General features: G+C 39.3%; 1 protein-coding gene across 3 annotated transcripts in view; it reads left to right on the top strand.

The window, feature by feature from the left end:
• LOC114931019 (uncharacterized) overlaps nt 1–19,362 on the top strand; it is a 252,672-nt gene that overhangs the window by 182,952 nt on the left and 50,358 nt on the right. For all 3 annotated transcript variants that reach the window (XM_029302924.2, XM_029302925.2, XM_029302923.2), the window contains one exon: nt 49–187. In XM_029302924.2, coding sequence (XP_029158757.1) covers nt 49–187 — 139 coding nt within the window. The remainder of the gene's footprint in view (nt 1–48; nt 188–19,362) is intronic.

Below are 19,362 nucleotides of genomic sequence, written 5' to 3'. Positions count from 1 at the left end.
TTTTCAACTCCCTCCCTCTTATATAACCCCATTTCTTTCTGCTTTCAGTCTGCACGTTCCCGGAGGAGTGGTACGGCCGGTGGTTCCAGTCCGGGATCGCGGATCTGGTGATCGTCAACGGCTCCGAAATCACCAGCAAGGGCGTCTGCAGGGACAGGATCGGCGACAAGTTTCTCGTTCACGACGTGTGAGTGTTCCCTCGTTTGAATTGCAAGTAGAGTTTGACCGATCGAACGATATGAAACGATAGTATAGTATTCTATCCTTTTACCATCGAATATATATATATATATATATATATATATATATATGTATCCTTCCCTTTCCTCCTCTCTTTCCTTCTCTCGAATCAACGCCTGGCTGCTCCTGTGCGCGCTCCCTTCTTTCCAGCTTTTATTAATTAACTGCCCTCCGACAAAGCGCTCGAGGCGACGTGCCAGCCGAGAGATAGAGATAGAGAGAGAAAGAGAGCACTCGCCGTATAAAACGTTTCTCCTGAAATTCCATCCGTGAAACCGGAGCAGGGGTGGCTTTGAGATCGAAGAGAACGAGCGATCCGCCAGCGCACGCGTGCTCTCGTGTATCTCTCGTATATACATATATGTGTGTGTATATACAATATTATATATATATATATATATATATATATATATATATATACATATATATATATATATACATATATATATAGTCTATATATATATATATGTTACCTTTACCATCCGCTGCCGCATTTGCTGCACGTGTGTAAGGTGTATGTAGTGACGGGATTTACGACGAATGCATAGTCGACGAATGCACGGGACATATGACTAAATGTTAAATAGAAACCGCGCGCGCTCTCTCTCTCTCTCTCTCTCGCACGCGCGCGCGAACGAGAGCCCCGAGGCGAGTAACCGGTTCTCCCCCGGTTTTTCCATCCCATGGTCCACCGCACGAAAAAGCGGTGCTTTTCAGTTCGTTATAAAAGTCGCGTGTAAGTTATAATTACGATCGCTATAGCGCGCTAACTATCGCGTGCGACAGTTACTTCCAGAGTTCCTCTCTCGCAAAAAGTGAGAGAGAGAGAGAGAGACTTTCTACGGCTCATTTCGTGAAAAGTGGCTCGTAAGACGTGGAACGACATTTTATATCGAGTATTACATTTTATATATGTTACTTTAATGAAATATTCGACGAAAGTTTAATGATAGAGAAAATCTCATATCGCTCTGTATAAATATATAATTGTCTCTGGTTCGAATCTTTCATTAACGTTATAAAATTTAACGAAATAAAATTTAATTAAAACAGAGGGGAAAAAATGTTAATTCTTTTCTCCTCGCTGATATAAAATTAACAAAACGAATTATTCAAATATTTTTCGATATTTTCGGCAAAAACTTTTCAATGTTGTATGTAACGAGATTATCTCATATCGCCATGTTTCTCCGACGCGAATCAACAGCGTTGAAAAATAATTGAAACGACGAGTTCTCCGGTCACGTTATGGAAAAGAAAACATTTTTCATTGGCCCGATCGTGTGCTCTTCCGTAACCAGAATTTTCCCTATATTTCCATTTGCACAGTTTCCGCAAAATCCGCACGTCGCGCACGTCTATATATATATATATATATATATGTATATATATGTATAGAGAGATCCACACGTTATATTTCGTCGGAGGATAGACCGCACCATCTGTCTGTCTGTATACTTTTGCCGTAGTTTCTAGTCAAACACGATCTTTTATCCCGCGTTAGAATTACAGAAACGATATCGCGGCCCGCCGCGGACGAGGGTAAAGTTCCGGGGCGAAATCGTTCGCGACTGCGAGAAGCACTCGCAGAATCGGCTCGTTCGCGCTCGAAGCGAGAGAGAGTTGCTTTGTTGTAGCTCTCGCGCGGAGAGAACCCAATTAATTTTGTTTGATCGGCACTTTTTCCAATTTTGCTATCGTTCATCGCCTTCCTCTCCCGATCTCTCCCCCGTGTATGTACCTTCTCATCGAAGGTAAAGTTAAAGTGCGGACTCACTTCGATCGCGGATATATGTATATATATATATATGTATATATATCTATCGCGAGATGTCCTGCGATATTCATAGCTCAGAGTTTAACTTTTACTCGATAATTAAGGTAATTTTCCAGCCAATCCAACGTAGTCTTCGATTTATGGATATTCTATCGCAGACTATTCTGTATATATTGAATGTCGTTATATATCGCGAGCACTTGTGCCGATCGTTCGACTTGATTGAACGTACGGCCATAATCGTAACATTAGCGGGCAGAGAAGCTGTTTTTCGCGGTCGTTATTGGCTCTCCTGGGAAGATGAATGTATGAGCGAAGAAAAATAGACGGGTGGGACTCTGTGCGATATAGAATCGCGAGAGCGATCTATTTCCTTTCCCGTTTTATATCGCGGTCGCGCGCGCTTTTGTGTAATATAATTCAACATTCGATGTAAATATCATTATTAACGGTGCGGCCGGTTATTTATTCGCAATTCGCGTTCTGCCCTTTATTTCTGCAAAAAGCTCACGGATATACGACCCTCGAATTGGGTCGAGTAGGGATTTGCTTCGGATGGGCAAAGCGGTTTTACAACATACACATTTTTTTGTGTGTAACGAATGTTCTAATTCGCGGATTAATTCTGACGATATATATTCGCGATTCTTGTTATTGAATATATATCGATTACAAATGCTATCAAAAAAAAAAAAAGAAACGATTATATTGATAGCCGTCAAAGATACATTTTTTTTATGAATATAGCGAGAGATACATGTAGAATTTTCGTAAGAACCGATAGCTATTTACATATTCTTTATAAATGAATAGCTAGTTAAAAATTTATGTACTTTAAGCTTTGGAGTTTCGCAATTTGAGAACAAGTCTCAACAGTAAATCACTATGGGACGTGGGGACATAAGAGTAGACGTTGAATTGAGAGTAATTCTCAAACGGTATCCATTTGAAAGTGCAACCCTTGGGAGCAACTTCTGAAAGCAAAACTCTCGCGAGTAATAGATAGGAAACACAAACTAAATAAGTCTTAATAGTAGTATTTTTACTGGACGCTTTCCATTTATACAACACTCTAACTTTGTAATACTTTTCTTTGTCGAATGTAAAATACTTTTTTTTCCTGAAAAGTTGACCAAAATGCTAAATTTAATTGAAATTGTTTGTATTTAACAAAAATAATTCTCTCATTAAATAAATTATTCTTACAATTAATTATTTCGACTTTGTGGAAACAAAATTAATCAAAATAATATACATAAAAAGGTTCCGTACAATAAATTAATGGTATAAATTAGCCAAAGAACCAGCGCAGTAATTGAAGCGCAACTTATTAGATTTATTTAATACATATTAATTACATTTACACAAATCGCGAACGTTTCTGTCCTTTTTTGGATTCTCTTCAGCGCGTACAAAATCGAAAAAATACATCCTAATCAAATATTACTAAGAAATCTAATACATATACATTTCTCAAAACTGTTGAAAAATTCTACAAAGTCTTATTAATCGTCCTCATTCGATTGAGTGCATGTCTCGTTAAACTATTTTTATACAATTCGTTGATTATTAAAATTAATCAAGAAAGGTTAGGAACTTTGTTTAAATAATGTGAAAGAAAAAATGGACAACGATTTTAGCACTATTTATTAAATGATGCCAGTGACAGAGCAGGCTCATTGTTTATTCATATCCGCTCCTATATATATAAAATGCTTGCTAAGAAAATCATGGTTGCTCCCTGCAAGGAGCGGATATGAATAAACGATGAGCCTGCTTTGTCACTGGCATCATTTAATAAATAGTGCTAAAATCGTTGTCTATTTTTTCTTTCACATTGTTTAAATAAAGTTCCCAATCTTTCTTAATTAATTTTAATAATCAACGAATTGTATAAAGATAGTTTAACGAGACATGCACTCAATCGAATGAAGACGATTAATAAGACTTTGTAGAATTTTTTAACAGTTTTGATAAATGTATGTATACATATATATCTATATATATACAAGCGCTGGCATACGTGGATAGGTAGACGAACGAGCGGAGACAAAATGATCGCGAGAACAAGAGCAGGAAGAGAGGAAGAAAAGGACAACGCGGATAGAACGGTGGGTGACGTGGAAGCCGAGTAGAGTTGAGAGCTAAGTTTTAATTAATGTAATGGAGAGTAGCGCGTGATTAGCTTCCCAATCAGCAAGTTCCTCCCGCCACCATTGCGGCTTCGGTTAGAGAAGGATGAATAACGGAAAAAGAGATAGAGATACAGAATTTGTGATAAGAAGCTACGACAAGAAGCAAGAGAATGGAGAATGAAAATAATTGTGAAAAATTTTAATAAATTATTCGCGAAATGCCGTCAAATTTTTGCGAGAGAGGCAAGTTTCTCTTTAAATGTATTACATATTTAAAATATTAAGTGCGACACGTTGTTAAAGGGGTCGCAAAAGAGTATGAAAGAGAAAAGCTTTATAAAAAAAAAAAAAAGCGAATATGTCTAATACACAATTGTTCAATACAGATGCTAATTTGCGCACCAACGCTATAGCTAAATTGTTTGCTTAATGTGCATCTAATTATACCGTTCTGCATTAATGGATAATGGATAGATATAGGTGTAAGCATCATAGTTTGTTTGTTGTTGGTAACATGGATGTTATCAAACTAGCAGTAACTTGCTTATCTTAAGACAACTAATCTAGCGTATCTCGAACATCTACTTGAAAATAATTCCGAGAAAAATTCTGCCTGAGAAAACGGGCGTTTATGTAAAAAAAAAAAAAAAAAAAAAAAAGAAAAAATGTATAAGTATATACAATATTTATTTATTAAAATGCAGTCGCGCAATGATACGCCTACTGCGTAATATATTCGATCGATCGTTAATGCATCGAACTTCATAATGAACAATCGGTGAGCCGGCAAACATTTTACACAACACGGGTCCGATATATACACGGCATGTCAATTAATTGATTTACGGGCAGCGATATTTATGAAGCGTGATACACTATCCCACGGTTTTTCCGTTAATTCTTTTGTTCGATTCGACCGATCGTGTTATTTCTCACCGTGACAGGTATCGTCGTGATATTCGTCGACCCGATAATAGTTTCGATCGGGAACAGACTGCACGATACATTGCGCTCGACCGTCAATTAACGGTAACCGATAATCCAAAATAATGACAGGCGATTGCAGTTTGCGCCGCGCGATAACTGTTTGTCGATTTAAAAAGCGTAGAGAGGATCTGCAATTTATTTTTATATCGCATATACAATTAAGCTCATCTTGCGACAGCAGTATCGTTGTTGAATACGTCAATGAATACGAAAGTACAAACAGAGGATGGAGAATAAAAATAAGAGTGGTACAGAATTAAATTATAAACAGTATAAATGTGAAGATTTAAAAAACTTTATACAAATTGACATTAGCTTGCTACGCAATATACATTTGACACTTTACAAACTATGGACGGTACTCGGGGAAAAGTAAATGAAAAAATTATTACGCCAACTGACAACGTTATATAACTTCAAGCGCTCTGACTTATCAAGGACGCTTTATACTCCAGCGAAATTATTGTAGTAATCATATTAATTTATTTAGATAAGTGCTGCGAAGACAATTTGTGACTACATAATTAATTTTCCGACAACACACGGGATACGAAATGGGCACACTCACGTTAGTTCGCGATAATAAAATTGGTAATCGGCCCGTCATCATTAATCCTTCTTAGGCGATAAAGTAACCGACACGTTGTAATAATGGGGTATTAAGTCTTATTATTGCAGGATAATTGGAAAATGGTGAAATGGCGCGGAAGATGTAGGTTACACAGGTTACGTATAAATGACGTGGACGAGTACACGATAATTGAATTGTGCGCCCGCGTGTGAGGGCCCGAAATTTATTAACGAAAGTTTATTAATTTATCATCATGCGCGTTTTTTTTTTTTTTTTTTTTTTTTTTTTAATACTAACCGGAATTTGTCTAAACCAAACCAACATATCCACGCGATGAAAGAGAAGTTAACAAGACGATAAAATCATAAATTCCTCTTGCGGAATCGTTTATTATCACGTTAACGATTCCCATAAAATTCGAATCGAAGCTAATTGATGTCTATTAAAATTGCTGCGATCAGGATTCTTTACGGGTCGAGCTTCTCGCACGGTATCGCATCAATTATCTTAGAATCATTAACGAGACGCTGTGATACGATAAGGTAGCAATATTAGGTTACACTTAACCGCGCTTCGGCATCGCTGTCTATCGGAATAGGTAAAACGGATCATCTAGTTACGGGAGAATGCTCTCTCTCGGTCGATGTAAGCTTAACGATCTTGCAATAATGATCAGACCATGCGTACTGCATGTAACGCAGTCCGGTCTAATTGACACAGACAATTAATTACCCCTATACTCGTAACAATCAGTCCATCACTTGCAAGTCGTTGTAAATCCTTGATTATTTTCTTTTCTCCGAAGCGATGAGGAAAAAGAGGATTAAAAATTCTGTTACATTGAAGCGACGATGAAGCGTCTATGAACGAAACGCATGTCCGCAACTATGGGACATACCGGAAGTCGCGGTTATACGCTTTCGTACCCAGCGTTCGAAGGGAAGTATTCGCGCGCCGACCGGCGTCATTTCCGGCCGAAGGGCAGAAAAAAAGGGACCGACGCAAACACAGGGTGTTCGAACTCGAACTCCACCGCCATCACCGAGAAAGAGGTGGCGAGAAAAAAGTTATATTGCCTCTGCGTCCGGAGTGACGAGCCAAACGCGTCGCCGGCATATGAATAATATCGCGCCGCGACATACAGCGGCGTTTTCGCCGTGACGTCACGTCCTACGCGACCGTCTCGACGGAGTATTCGCTGATTGGATTCAAATTGGAAAGGGTAGTTTATGTCTCCGCGTAGCTGCATGCATATTCCGCTGGAATTATGTGATCTCTCCTTCAGAAACGTGCAGCGTGGAGGAAAATCGAACGCGATTTAATCGATTTTGGGGGGGATCGATGAAAATCGAATTGTCGTGCGAGTAGTTTTGAATCCCGATTCTGAGCATCGAGGGAGAATAAATAACAAGCGTCGGACGATGCACGTTTCGGAAAATCCGATCGGCGGAAAGGGAGATGTATTTGTTGTGGTGCACAGTAAGTTAAGCGAATGAAACGGAAGCTGAAGACGTAGCATCGACGAGGTCTCAGACAAACGAGCGTCCGATATTCCATTTACTGTAGAACGAAATGTAGAACGAAAAGGAATTACCTCTCAGGTCGCGCTGAGACAGCGCGATCGAGAGAGAGAGAGAGTGGGCACAGATAAGGAAAAAAGGAGCAAAGAAAATACATGGAAAGAAGAAGGGAAAACAGAGTGGATAGAGACGTCCAATGGAGTCTTTCCTCTCCTCGAACTATAGTTCTCCATTTTCTCCGTCCGACTATCGCTCTCCGTTTCTACGCGGGACGGTTTCTTATCCCATCTTACTCGCGATTGTCTATAACTCGATGGTTTCTCGCGCCGCGACACCCGCAGTAAATAGCTTCCTTCTCTCCTTTCTCGATTCCCTCCTTTGTGATCCTCGCGACGCGGAAGTGCGAGGATGAGGATTTCTCCGTCGCCCTCGAAGCCGCCATTTGGCTGCACATTTTGAAACTTTCAAGACGGATGCAGGTAAACGGACCAAGTTTCGAGTTTACTCGGATGGGCGACGTTGGCGCGTCACTTTACTAATTGCGTTCAGGATTTACGGGACCCGCGAGAGGATTTTGTGCGCCGATGCATTACCGGCGCGTTTCTCTCTCTCTCTCTCTCTCTCTCGCCCCGAAATCGAATCGTTTCTTTCTCCTTCCTCCGCGTAGAAAAGGACGGCGCGGCGAGATAAGAATGTTTATTACGAAAGTGCAAGCTCGGTCGCGACGCGGAATGCGGAGTTGCATCGAGTTCCGAGATTTGCCGGAAATGCCACGAATTTTAACATCGAGCTTACGCATCGTGGTTTCGACTGCATTTATTCCGAATTTGTTCAACGCATTTCTCTGATCCTCCACATATTCGTCCGAGTCACACGAGTGTCCGTGGAATTTTGTCTAGGGAGAGAGTGGGCATAATTAAAATTTTATATTTTTATTTTAATTTCATTTTTTTTATATTAAATATGCAAATAATTTTTTCCTCATTCCAAGAGGACCAATGAAGAATTTTCAGCAAACGCTTAGTATTCACGTGTGTGTGTCATGTATATATATAGATTGAAATTTTGTATTTCGTTAAATATATTTAATAAATCGCAAAATATGCCACAGGTCGTTTCATGAATGAAAGAGGAATGAATTCTGTCTGGTAAGCGAAACGTAAAGAAGAGAATCGTGGACGACATGACGCTGAAAGTTTCAGTCACGGTTTGCGATCTTAATTTCTTGCTCGCTCTTGCTTTCCGTCGGCGCGGCCCCTTTTTTTTCTCTCCTTTCATTTTCGACTCACGGAAGCGTCGTCTGTATAGCGAACACAAATGCGAAGGTAGAAACATTCCGAAGTGGAACTCCTCTTTCTGCGCCCCCCGTAAATTTTCGTCCGACTTGAGAGACCGTGGCGAAGTGAAAATTGTTCAGATTCAATGACCTTAAACTCGAGGGAACGACGCGAATAGGGTAGCGGATTTTCCCAGACTTCGTCCTAGGAAACGCTCGGCTTCATCGAATATCGCGCCACTGATACTCGGACTCGAGGTAACGCACGGGATATTTTGGAAAATTCCGGGAATGCTCCGAAGGCAAATAACATTTGAGAGCAACGATCTGTAAATCGCTGCGAATGCATTTCGCTAAGCTCTCGGTGCAACAATCAGAAGGATGTATAACAATTTTTTATGTAGCAACCGGTCGAGATTTCACGAAAATTTTATTATTTTATGTCTCGCTTCTTCTTTATACTTTTTAAATAGTTGGAAATACTTATTAGTGAGGGGCTACAAATACATTCTTGTGCCTGCTTAAGTGCAACAGATGACCCTAATCTCCTTCTCTCGAGTTGCGCTTCCTCTTGGCTTTCCGCTTTTGCGTCGGTGAAAAATAACGATTTAAAATTTAACGAAGTATAATACGATGAGATTTTCTCGAAACTGAGTGATATTTAGAAAAACTCGACGGACCAGCTGCAGGAGCAACGTTGATGATCTTTCCGCATTTCTCTCTTTCTCTCTCTCTCAAACACGACGACAAAGTCCCACGCAATTTTCAAATTCCATTTGGACGGGCGAAAAAGGGACGGTAGGAAGGAATTGGCGCTGTTAAAAATTTCAACTCCTGGTCGCGACCTTAATTTCTTCTCCCTCATGGCTTCTGACTTCCGCTGCTCGTTTTTAACCCCGCGAAAATGGTCGCCAGCCGGTCGGTAGCGCGTGTTGTGGACGACATGAATAAATAAAAGAGCCGCACCGTGCCGAGGGAACGAAAGAGAGAGAGAGAGAGAGAGAGAGAGAGAAAACTTACGGAGAAAAATAGACGGAAGGCGCAGAGCGAAGTGTCGGAAACTCGCGCGGCGGCGGTTCGTTCGGTTACCGCCGAAACTTATCTAATCAATCAGCCGACTGATCAACCTTTCATTGATCGCTGTAATCCATCACATGTAGCGCCGATACAAACCGGGGCGCACCCCCTCTCCCCTTTTCCACCCCCCGTTCGTTCTCGCACGGCCGCCGAGAGCTCTCGCTCTCTCGATTTTCCCTCTGAGTTATAACGCTAATTATTTTTCGCCCGAGCGATCCATCTCTCCGCGAGATCCGCTGACAAATCTTCGAGAAATCATTAAAAGTTTTAACCAGTGGCAGGGACGATATCGTTCCGCCGCGTCTTTTCCGCATCTTCATGTTAATATCTCTCTCTCTCTCTCTCTCTCCGGTTCTTTTTTTCCCATTTCCTCGCTCGCGCAAGATTTAAGAGCGTTACATAAATCCCGCGATTGGAATTACGATATTAGTCTACCGCGTTGCCGAATTAATACAGAGAGTAGTCAAGTGTGTGTTAATAATGAATGCGACTCCGTTGCTATATAACTTTCCGGACGCCTCCGCGTTATTCCTCGGAGGATTGCATTTTCATGAGCCGGTAATCATTAATAGATCGTCGTTCTGTATATATGTAGCGCGGTGTAACGCAAGATGCAAATTAATGAATGAATGAAGGAAGAGCCGAACGCCTATATACATATATATATATATATATATATAGAGTGAGACCGCACCCCCTGATTTGATATTCAAGGGCGGAATATGTATGCAATGGCGTAAACATATACGTGCGCGCGTACTAGCTGCGTAATCCATGTAATGCAGTTTGAAATCTAATTAGGTTTTATTGCAGAAACGTCGTTCGCTGTTTCTTTGATGAAACTTTCGTCAGGTATGCGTCGCGCGCGGTACTCTGTATAATTAGAATGTAATTCGACCGTTCTCAGGCGGGTAGCATACGCGAGCGAATTATCGCGAATTAGGTCTCCGTGTGGTGTAAATAACACTGTTGTTGACGCACGTCCAGGTTGTTTTTCGCAGTCCGCGGCCAAAACAGCGCGTCGCGTATAATTGTATGTATGTATTGTACTCTCTGCTTTCATCTCGTAATTAACGCACTAATCTAAAGCCATTAAAGTGACCCGGATAGCGTGACACGTCTTTGCAATATATATATATATATATATAGTTTACACGCGATGCCGTAATTAAATTACGGATAACACGATCCGATTATGTATGTAGAGAATTCTCCAAATTATAATGACAGATTCGACATTTAATGGGCAGACGTTGCTTCGGCAAAGTTTAATGATTCAGCTCTCTGCTGTTTGTGCCCGATATAAAAGCTATTATATTTTTATATATATATATATATATATATATATATATTTCAATTTTAACGACTTGGAATAAAAGTTCAATTAAATTTTTCCTCGAAAGAATAATTACAGTTTCTTTTTTTACGTATATATAATTTAATGTTAATTTTTATATATTTTGTAAACTTTCATGAATTTTTTTTATTCTCATCGCTATATATTTGCGAGCCTCTCGAAATTTATATTCGTGCGATTAAAATTTCAAGCGTATATAGCGTGCGTTGGCAGAATGCCCAGTTTTAGACAAATTTGCACTATAAAGTGTTCTGATCCAATATCGGATTACGTTTCATGCATAAAGAACGAATGAATCTCCGTGATTAAATCTGTTTCTTTTTTTTTTATGTCAGTTCTGGTCGAAAGTTTTCTCGGCGCTCGACTTGAAAGTGAAGCGACACACAGAAATGCATACGCATACGTTATCCGGAGAGATAGGAGAGAGAGATAGTCCAATGTCACAACTCATTTAACTCAATCGAATAAGGACCTCCGGGTAGAACTTTCATTCAGGAATTACGCGGACTGACGCTACGGCGAGGAGATAATTAACCAGAGAGTTAAACGAACTCTATCAATTTTAACGCGATAACTATATATCGACAATTAACTGCAGACTTGAGAGCGGAAGAAGTTAATTCCGAAGAAACGCGTATTATCTCGCAATAAGCTTATAAATGTCGTGCAAGACGCAAGAGAGTTGCGGATTTTCCGTCGCGTAATGAGACTCCTCGCGGAGGAATTCACGCGACTTCAAAGCCGCGACTTCTTAACTGTATTTAATTTGCCACCCTTCTTCCGCCCTTGTTGGAAACGTGTTTTGCAAACTCAATGACGCCTCGATGTGTTTCGCGAGACCAAAGGCGGTTCTTGAAGAAAGTGCCTTTACACAGGGCAATATACGCAACAGTTCAGCCATTTGCCTCGGCTTCCCGACGCTTGGCATTCCCATTCTCGCTATCCCTTTGTGTCATCGAGGCAAACGAGGCGATTAAAACGTAGATTGGCACCGAGGATTTAATGCCGAGGCCACTCTGCGACTCGATTGAATATAAAGATCACGTCGATTCTGTACCGGCCCATCTCTCATCGCGTTACCTCAAAGCTGCATTTTAATCAGATCCATCGTCGACGCTAAGAATTCATCGAATTATCCGCATTCTTCGACGCTGCAGATATCCGCGTCCGCGAGATTAAAGAAGATCTCGCGTCGTATAGTCTCGGTCATAAAAGCAAAAACAAGAAACACCATAACCAAGTTATATCCTCGTCCGAATGAGATGAGTCTGACGCGAACTTTAATATCCTTCTTGCCGTAATAAATATTGTAATTTCGATAATGGATTTATTATCAAATAATACTAAATGATATCGTAAAATAGTCGACGATTCGAGAATTAATCTATTAAAAATACTTTAAGTATATATAAAAATGCTTTCATTTTACACAATTCGTGTACCTCGAGAACTAATCTTCTAAATTATTCATTTATCTTTTTTTTTTATTTCGAAGTGAGCTATTTTTACTTATTTTAAGTTATCGAGTATCTTTATTTAATTTTCAATTTTGATCGTAGATGTGATGAGCTAATTTTTTTTTTTATATAAACGATTATATATATCGTTGTATCAAATGTTAAATAAATGTCAGGCTAAATGCTCGACGATTAAAATATTTGCAAAATATAATTTAACTGCTGCAAAAAATAACTATTTCGAACTATCGAACAATGCGACAAAGACAATACCATGACGTGAAAAGGACGTCTGACATTTTTTCCTTTCCTTTTTACATTCGTGATAATGCCTTTGTTACAAAACATAGAACCATTTTATCGTCTGACATTTTTTCAATACATGTTGAGGTTTGACATACAAACTGTAACAATAGTTATTCTTCATTGTTTCTAATGGGAGGTTAAATATCACTTAACCTGGTCTGTTTAAATTATTTAATTTATATTATTTATCAAAAATATATTCTATAATGTAATGAATATAGCATATGTTAATATAATGGAAATCGATATATAAATGTTTCTTTATTCAAAACTGTCATTTATATATCAGAGCAAATTTTATTTTAGAAATATCAAAAATGGATTTTACACATTTTTAGATACATTTGCGTTTTAGAAAAGATTTTATGCTAATTATCATTTCTCTCAGTCTTTTCTGGCATTTATATATTCATGCTATTTTTGTGCTTTCTGAAGAGAATATAAATTGTTGAATTAATTTAATTTTCTTTTCAAAACGATCGATTCGAATCTAAAGAAATTAATTAGTACACAACATCGAGCGGTGATATAGTATTTTACAGCAGAACAGACTTTATTTTAAAAATGTTAAAAATGGATTTTACACATTTTTATATGTATTTGTGTTTTAGAAAAAATTTTATGCTAATTATTCTTTCATTTTTTTCTGGCATTTATATTAATGCTTTTTAATGCTGTTTTCTGAACAAAATATAAATGATTGAATTAATTTAATCTTTTTCTCAAAGCGATCGATGCGAATCGAAAGAAATGAATCAGCACACGGTATCGAGCTGTGATACAGTATTTTACATCAGAACAAACTTTATTTTAAAAATGTTAAAAATGGATTTTATACATTTTTATATGCATTTGCGTTTTAGAAAAAATGTTATACTAATTATTATTTCTTTCGTTTTTTTTCTAGCATTTATATTAATGCTTTTTAATGCTGTTTTCTGAACAGAATATAAATGATTGAATTAATTTAATATTTTTTTCAAAGCGATCGATGAGAATCAAAAAAAATGAATCAGTACACGGTATCGAGCAGTGATATAGTATTTTACACCAGAACAAACTTTATTTTAAAAATGTTAAAAATGGATTTTACACATTTTTATATGCATTTGCGTTTTAGAAAAAATTTTATGCTAATTATTCTTTTATTTTTTTTCTGGTATTTATATTAATGCTTTTTAATGCTGTTTTCTGAACAGAATAAAAATGATTGAATTAATTAAATCTTTTTTTTTTTTTAAACAAACGATTTGAATCGAAAGAAATTAATCAGCACACGGAATCAAGCAGTGATACAGTATTTTACATCAGAACAAACTTTATTTTAAAAATGTTATGTTAATTATTATTTCTTTCGTTTTTTCCTGGCATTTATATTAAATGCTTTTTAATGCTGTTTTCTGAACAGAATAAAAATGATTGAATTAATTAAATCTTTTTTTTTCAAAACGATCGATTCGAATCGAATGAAATGAATCAGCACACGGAATCGAGCAGTGATACAATATTTTACATTAGAACAAACTTTATTTTAAAAATATTGAAAATGGATTTTACACATTTTTATATGAATTTGCGTTTTAGAAAAAATGTTATGCTAATTATTATTTCTTTCGTTTTTTTCTGGCATTTATATTAAATGCTTTTTAATGCTGTTTTCTGAACAAAATAAAAATGATTGAATTAATTAAATCTTTTTTTTTTCAAAACGATCGCATCGAATCGAAAGAAATGAATCAGTATCACGGAATCGCGCAGTGATACAGTATGCCTTCGAGAATCATAGCAATTAGATCGCTCTTTTTCGATGAGTACTATCCGGGATGATCTCTTCGGGAAACGGCAGCTCTCTCTCTCTCACTCTGCCCCGACTGGCATGAATCGTCGAGCGGTGAGCTTCTACAAATAGAGACAATTAAGCGGCTAATATGAGATGCCCCCGCCTTGTGCGTCGCTCCCACGGGGACGAGACCGAGCCGCGGGGATGGCGAGAGTGTGCATCGAGCAACAATACTACGGGACAGTGCAAACACGGGCAGGGAAAACCAACAATGCGCCTCGACCCGGAGGCCGCCTGCAGCGTTACTGCGCTGGACCCCGGGGCCGCATACACCAGCTCCCACAACGTCGTCCGCACGTGCGTGTGCGTTGATCGGAACCCGACAGACGGCTCGGCCGATCGTGACCGCGCATACGCTCCTGAAATTGCATTAAACGGCCGAACGAAAGCGTTAAATAATGCGACAATTATATAAGCGATGGCGTATCATCCAGACGCGAGTTACTTAATAAACTTTTGCCGGAGCTGAATGTGATCGCTAACATATACAGGGCGTTAAAAATAAAGGGTTACATATTTTCAGAGCAGGTACACAGAGAGAATTTTCTCTTAGGATTTACCCTGAAAATCATGATAATCACGGACAATATGGTATTGGAAGAATTTTAGAAGAATTTCTCTGATTAATATTAATCACAATAAAAATTGTAATATCCATCACAATAAAATATAAAATATGTTTGGTGAATTTTACTATGTACATACTAAAATTTACTATGTACATACTAAAATTTACTACATACATATTAATATTTTTTATTGTGATAAATATTAATCAGAGAAATTCTTATAAAATTCTTCCAATATCATATTGTCCATCATCACCGTGATTTTCAGGGTAAATTCTGAGAGAAAATTCTCTCCGTGTAGTATTGATCAAATATCTGCTCTTTAAATATGTAATCCCTTTTTTTAACACTCTGTATATGATGTTTTTTTTTTTTTTTTAAATTAACGCGAATAAATATTGCTCCGGAGAAAAATGGACGAGATGAGCTCGCGTACAATGCATCGGAATCTCGCAATTGACACTATAAAGGTGGCTTCGAGAACTTGATTTTAATACCCTGCACTCACGTATGCATTCGGATTCTATGAATTTCAGTTGTGAATTCTAAAATCCTGAGGCTAGGATTGTCGGCACAGATAAACGTTTAAATTGCATATATGCATCATGCATTCTTTCTGTGCATCGGCAAGATTATTCCACTTCGGAAGGTAATCACGCGAAAAACTGAAAATCGCTGGAAAAGCTAAAGGACGTAACATATCGTTTTTCATGATGTTTCCATTTTTTTGTAAAATATAAAATTCGCGGTCCATTAAAAACGTTTCTTCTCAAATTTCCTATGCTCTGTTCTCGGTGGATAAAAAACTAGAAAAAAAAAATATATATATATATAGAATGTCATGTCGGTATTGTGAACGCTACACATGCTTGATACTCACGTTCTATTATTCTGAGAAGAAAAAATATCGTAGATACTGCTCCCTTATTTTAAACTCGTATTAAATTGTTCTTCATCGACTCGCATGTGGCTCGTTGAGCAAATTAAGCGCACCCTTTGTTTGCCGTGTGCATTCTCATTTTTTAAATTTCATACAATAGAAAGTACCGCAGAGGTAAAGCAACCCTAACCCGGCTCGGACTGCTCGCGCAGTCAAAAGACGATCTGTCTTTGAAACGAAGAGAGAGAGAGAGAGCTCGTCGTCGATTAAACGCGGAAGCGAAAAATCGCCTCTCTTCCTCGACGATAATAACCCCCCTCCCTCGTGTCTCTAACGAAAGAGCTGTCGAACGCAGAGAGAAGAGCGTCAGGGAGCTATCGCTTTGAGGCGAAGACACGGTTAATGAAATAATTGAGTGGAAAAGGATATTTGCCGCGGGGGCAACCGCGCGTTCGATGCAATGAAATGCATAACAAATTCACCCCTCTTCCCTGCACGTGGACGCCCTTAGGCGACGACACAGGAACGCGGGGGAAGAGAGGGTTGGAGAGCTAAAACGCGTGTGTATTACCTGAAACAGATCACCCGAGGCGAAGCGGAGTTGCGAGACGAAGAAGGACAGACGGAAAAGAATCCTTGGAGAGAAGGATGGAATCGGTGCACAGCCAAGAGAGGAGAGAAAACAGACTGGCTAAATCAACAGCCCGCGGCCGAGAGCGCGGAGGAAAAATCTCCCAACTTGCTCCCTCGCTCGTTCGACCACCGCTATCTCTCTTATCGCGCTGTCATTTACGCCTTCGTTTTTTCCCCTTTCTTTTTTACCTCTTTTTTTTATACCGCGTATTGGCATAAAAGGTACGTAACGCCGAGTCTCGCGCGAGCTCGATATTGACCGTACTGTTTCTTTCGCTCATTCCACGAAGGACGGTATTACTTCATATAATCAATATAACCCGTTTTCATTCGCGCTTGTCTTCGCATATCTAACAACCCTTAATTAAACTGCGCGCGTAACGATCTCGGTCGGAATAGTATATTATACTATTTTGTATTACAAGTGCAGGCAAAGTGGCTTTGTACGCGTTTTCTGTGCGCCATCTTGCGGCGGCACGGTGCGGGAATAGCCGTGTTCAAAGCATTGCCCACGGCTTCAGCCGTGGACAATGACTTTAAACGCGGCTTAGCCGTAGGCAATGGCTTTGAAAATTGGCGGCGTGGGAAATCGGCCGCTTTCCGCACAGAAAACACGCACATAAAGTGCCACTTTGCCTGCACGTGTAATACAAAATATAATTGCGAGTTTACATTTAATGTATATAACCTCGATTAATTTAATAGGAAAAACATTTGGTTTTTTCTTCTCGACCACGAATATCGCGATCTGTGAAAGTGGACGATGGTCCACTTTTTACTGGCAATGTGCGAAAATATCGCGCGAGACAAAGCATCCCTCGACAGGAAGTAAAAGCCACGAGGCTAATTCCACAAAACGGTCAACAATTTCGCAACCGTTCCGCTCTTACGTCCGTTAACGTCAGTCCGCCGGGCCGGGATGGATTTTTTGCGGAGAAAAAACACACGGATGGGCGCGGGATGGGGGACCAGCGCAATTTTCCATCTACGGCTTATCAGACGCTACAAGGTTTCCCTTTTTGTCCGTCGACTTCGGCGGACGAAACGTCAAACTCAGATCACTTGGAAATTAATTCTGCGTCGCGCGCGAGATTGCGCGACGTTCACGCGCATCTTGAATATTTTGGGGCGATATTCCCCGATCTTTTTATCAAAGCGTCCTTCCTGACAGCGTCAATCACCGCGATACGCATCGCAAACGAGACAGGAAAGGGAAATATCCGCAGTTTATATCCCGCGGTACGAGCGTTTCCTTTTTCTCGCTTGATGTTTGTCCTGCATAATGCAACGCACAGCTTACGCGTCATCGAAATAGGGCGATTATATATATATACCAAAGCATATATAGGCAGTTTCCGCGATCATAGGTCGCGATTCATCGATCTGTGTGCCCGTTAATATCGCCGATAGACGTGTTTCGCAATAATTATCCACGCGGATAAACGGCTTGGGCGAAATATTTCGCTGTTGAAAAGGTGTTTTCGTCCCTTTTGTAGAACGCCGCTTCGTATCTCTCAGTGTCCATTTTGTCGAGCTTCTCTCGCAAGAAAAGACAGAAATACGGAGGAAAACGTGAACGCCATGAGCTTCGGACATTTCAATGCAAAAGCATCCCGCCGCGAGCATCCTGGCTGCTTATTTTCCTGCTGCTTTCGAATCTTCTCCATTAGTCTCGAACGTTTCTTCCCTCGTTTCGTCTCGTCTCCCTTCGAGTTTCGTCCCTTCCCATCCTTTCTTTTTCTCGCGGCAAATAACCGACGGGTCTCGTACTGCGAAGAAGAAGAGAAAAGTGTGGAAACCTTACGATCCTCTCTCTCTCGCGATACTGAATAGATCTTGCGGGTATTTCCGGGTTCGACATTTTTCGTTTCCCCGTTGTACATGATAAACGTATTATGATAAGCGTACGCATGCTGATTTTTCAAATTTATTTTTTTATTATTTTAATACTTTTATATTTTTATATTAAATAAAATTGCAAATAAATTCCATCAGTGTTTATTCGCAAGGAGAGCAAATGTTTAATTTTTTTTACTGATTCCAAGGAGGGGCAAATGCCCCTTCTTTATAATCTACTGGCTTATTTACATTCTATTAATTTTATAAAACTTTTTTTATTATTTTTTTTTTTTAATTCTTCGTTCTCGATAACGCGTTTATAAAAATATACAAGACGGGCGCGCAAAGTACTCGCGGCAAAGGTGGTAAGCTCATAGAATCGTAAAGGACGTGCGGGATTTATATCAAGAAAACACACGAACTCTTCTTTATACAGGCGAGCCCATCTCATCTTTATCGTAGTATTTACGTCGATGTCGCTCCGACAACATTTCGAACAACGCCAGCAAAGCCTCTTACGAGAGATACACCACGAGACATCCTTGAATTGCTATTGTATGTAGCTGGAACCGCGTGTGTTTCATTAGAGTCGCTTTGCAAAGAGATATGCGAAAGACTTTGATATGATTAAACAAAAATATGTATCTGTTGCCTAATAATTAGGGGCGATTTGCTCGAATTTGAAATAATAAATTATCCCGCAAACGTATTAAATATATACATTTGCAGGAGAGTGACTTTTGAAAGGATCTGCCATAGTTATATACCGCGCAGAATGTTCCTCAGCTTCGAGGACCCCTTTCTCCACGATATTTTCTCCACTAGGAGTCGCAATGCAGTCCGTGTGTGATGATAATCTTGAATTTCCACCCGTATCTCCACTCGCATCTGAAGACAT

The sequence above is a fragment of the Nylanderia fulva genome, unplaced genomic scaffold (genome assembly GCF_048542155.1).
Source record: "Nylanderia fulva isolate GAGA-0341 unplaced genomic scaffold, ASM4854215v1 Scaffold1, whole genome shotgun sequence".
In the NCBI taxonomy this organism is placed as follows: Eukaryota; Metazoa; Arthropoda; class Insecta; order Hymenoptera; family Formicidae; genus Nylanderia; species Nylanderia fulva.
The sequence above is the reverse complement of the archived record's forward strand: the minus strand, read 5'-3'. Positions and strand labels throughout refer to the sequence as shown.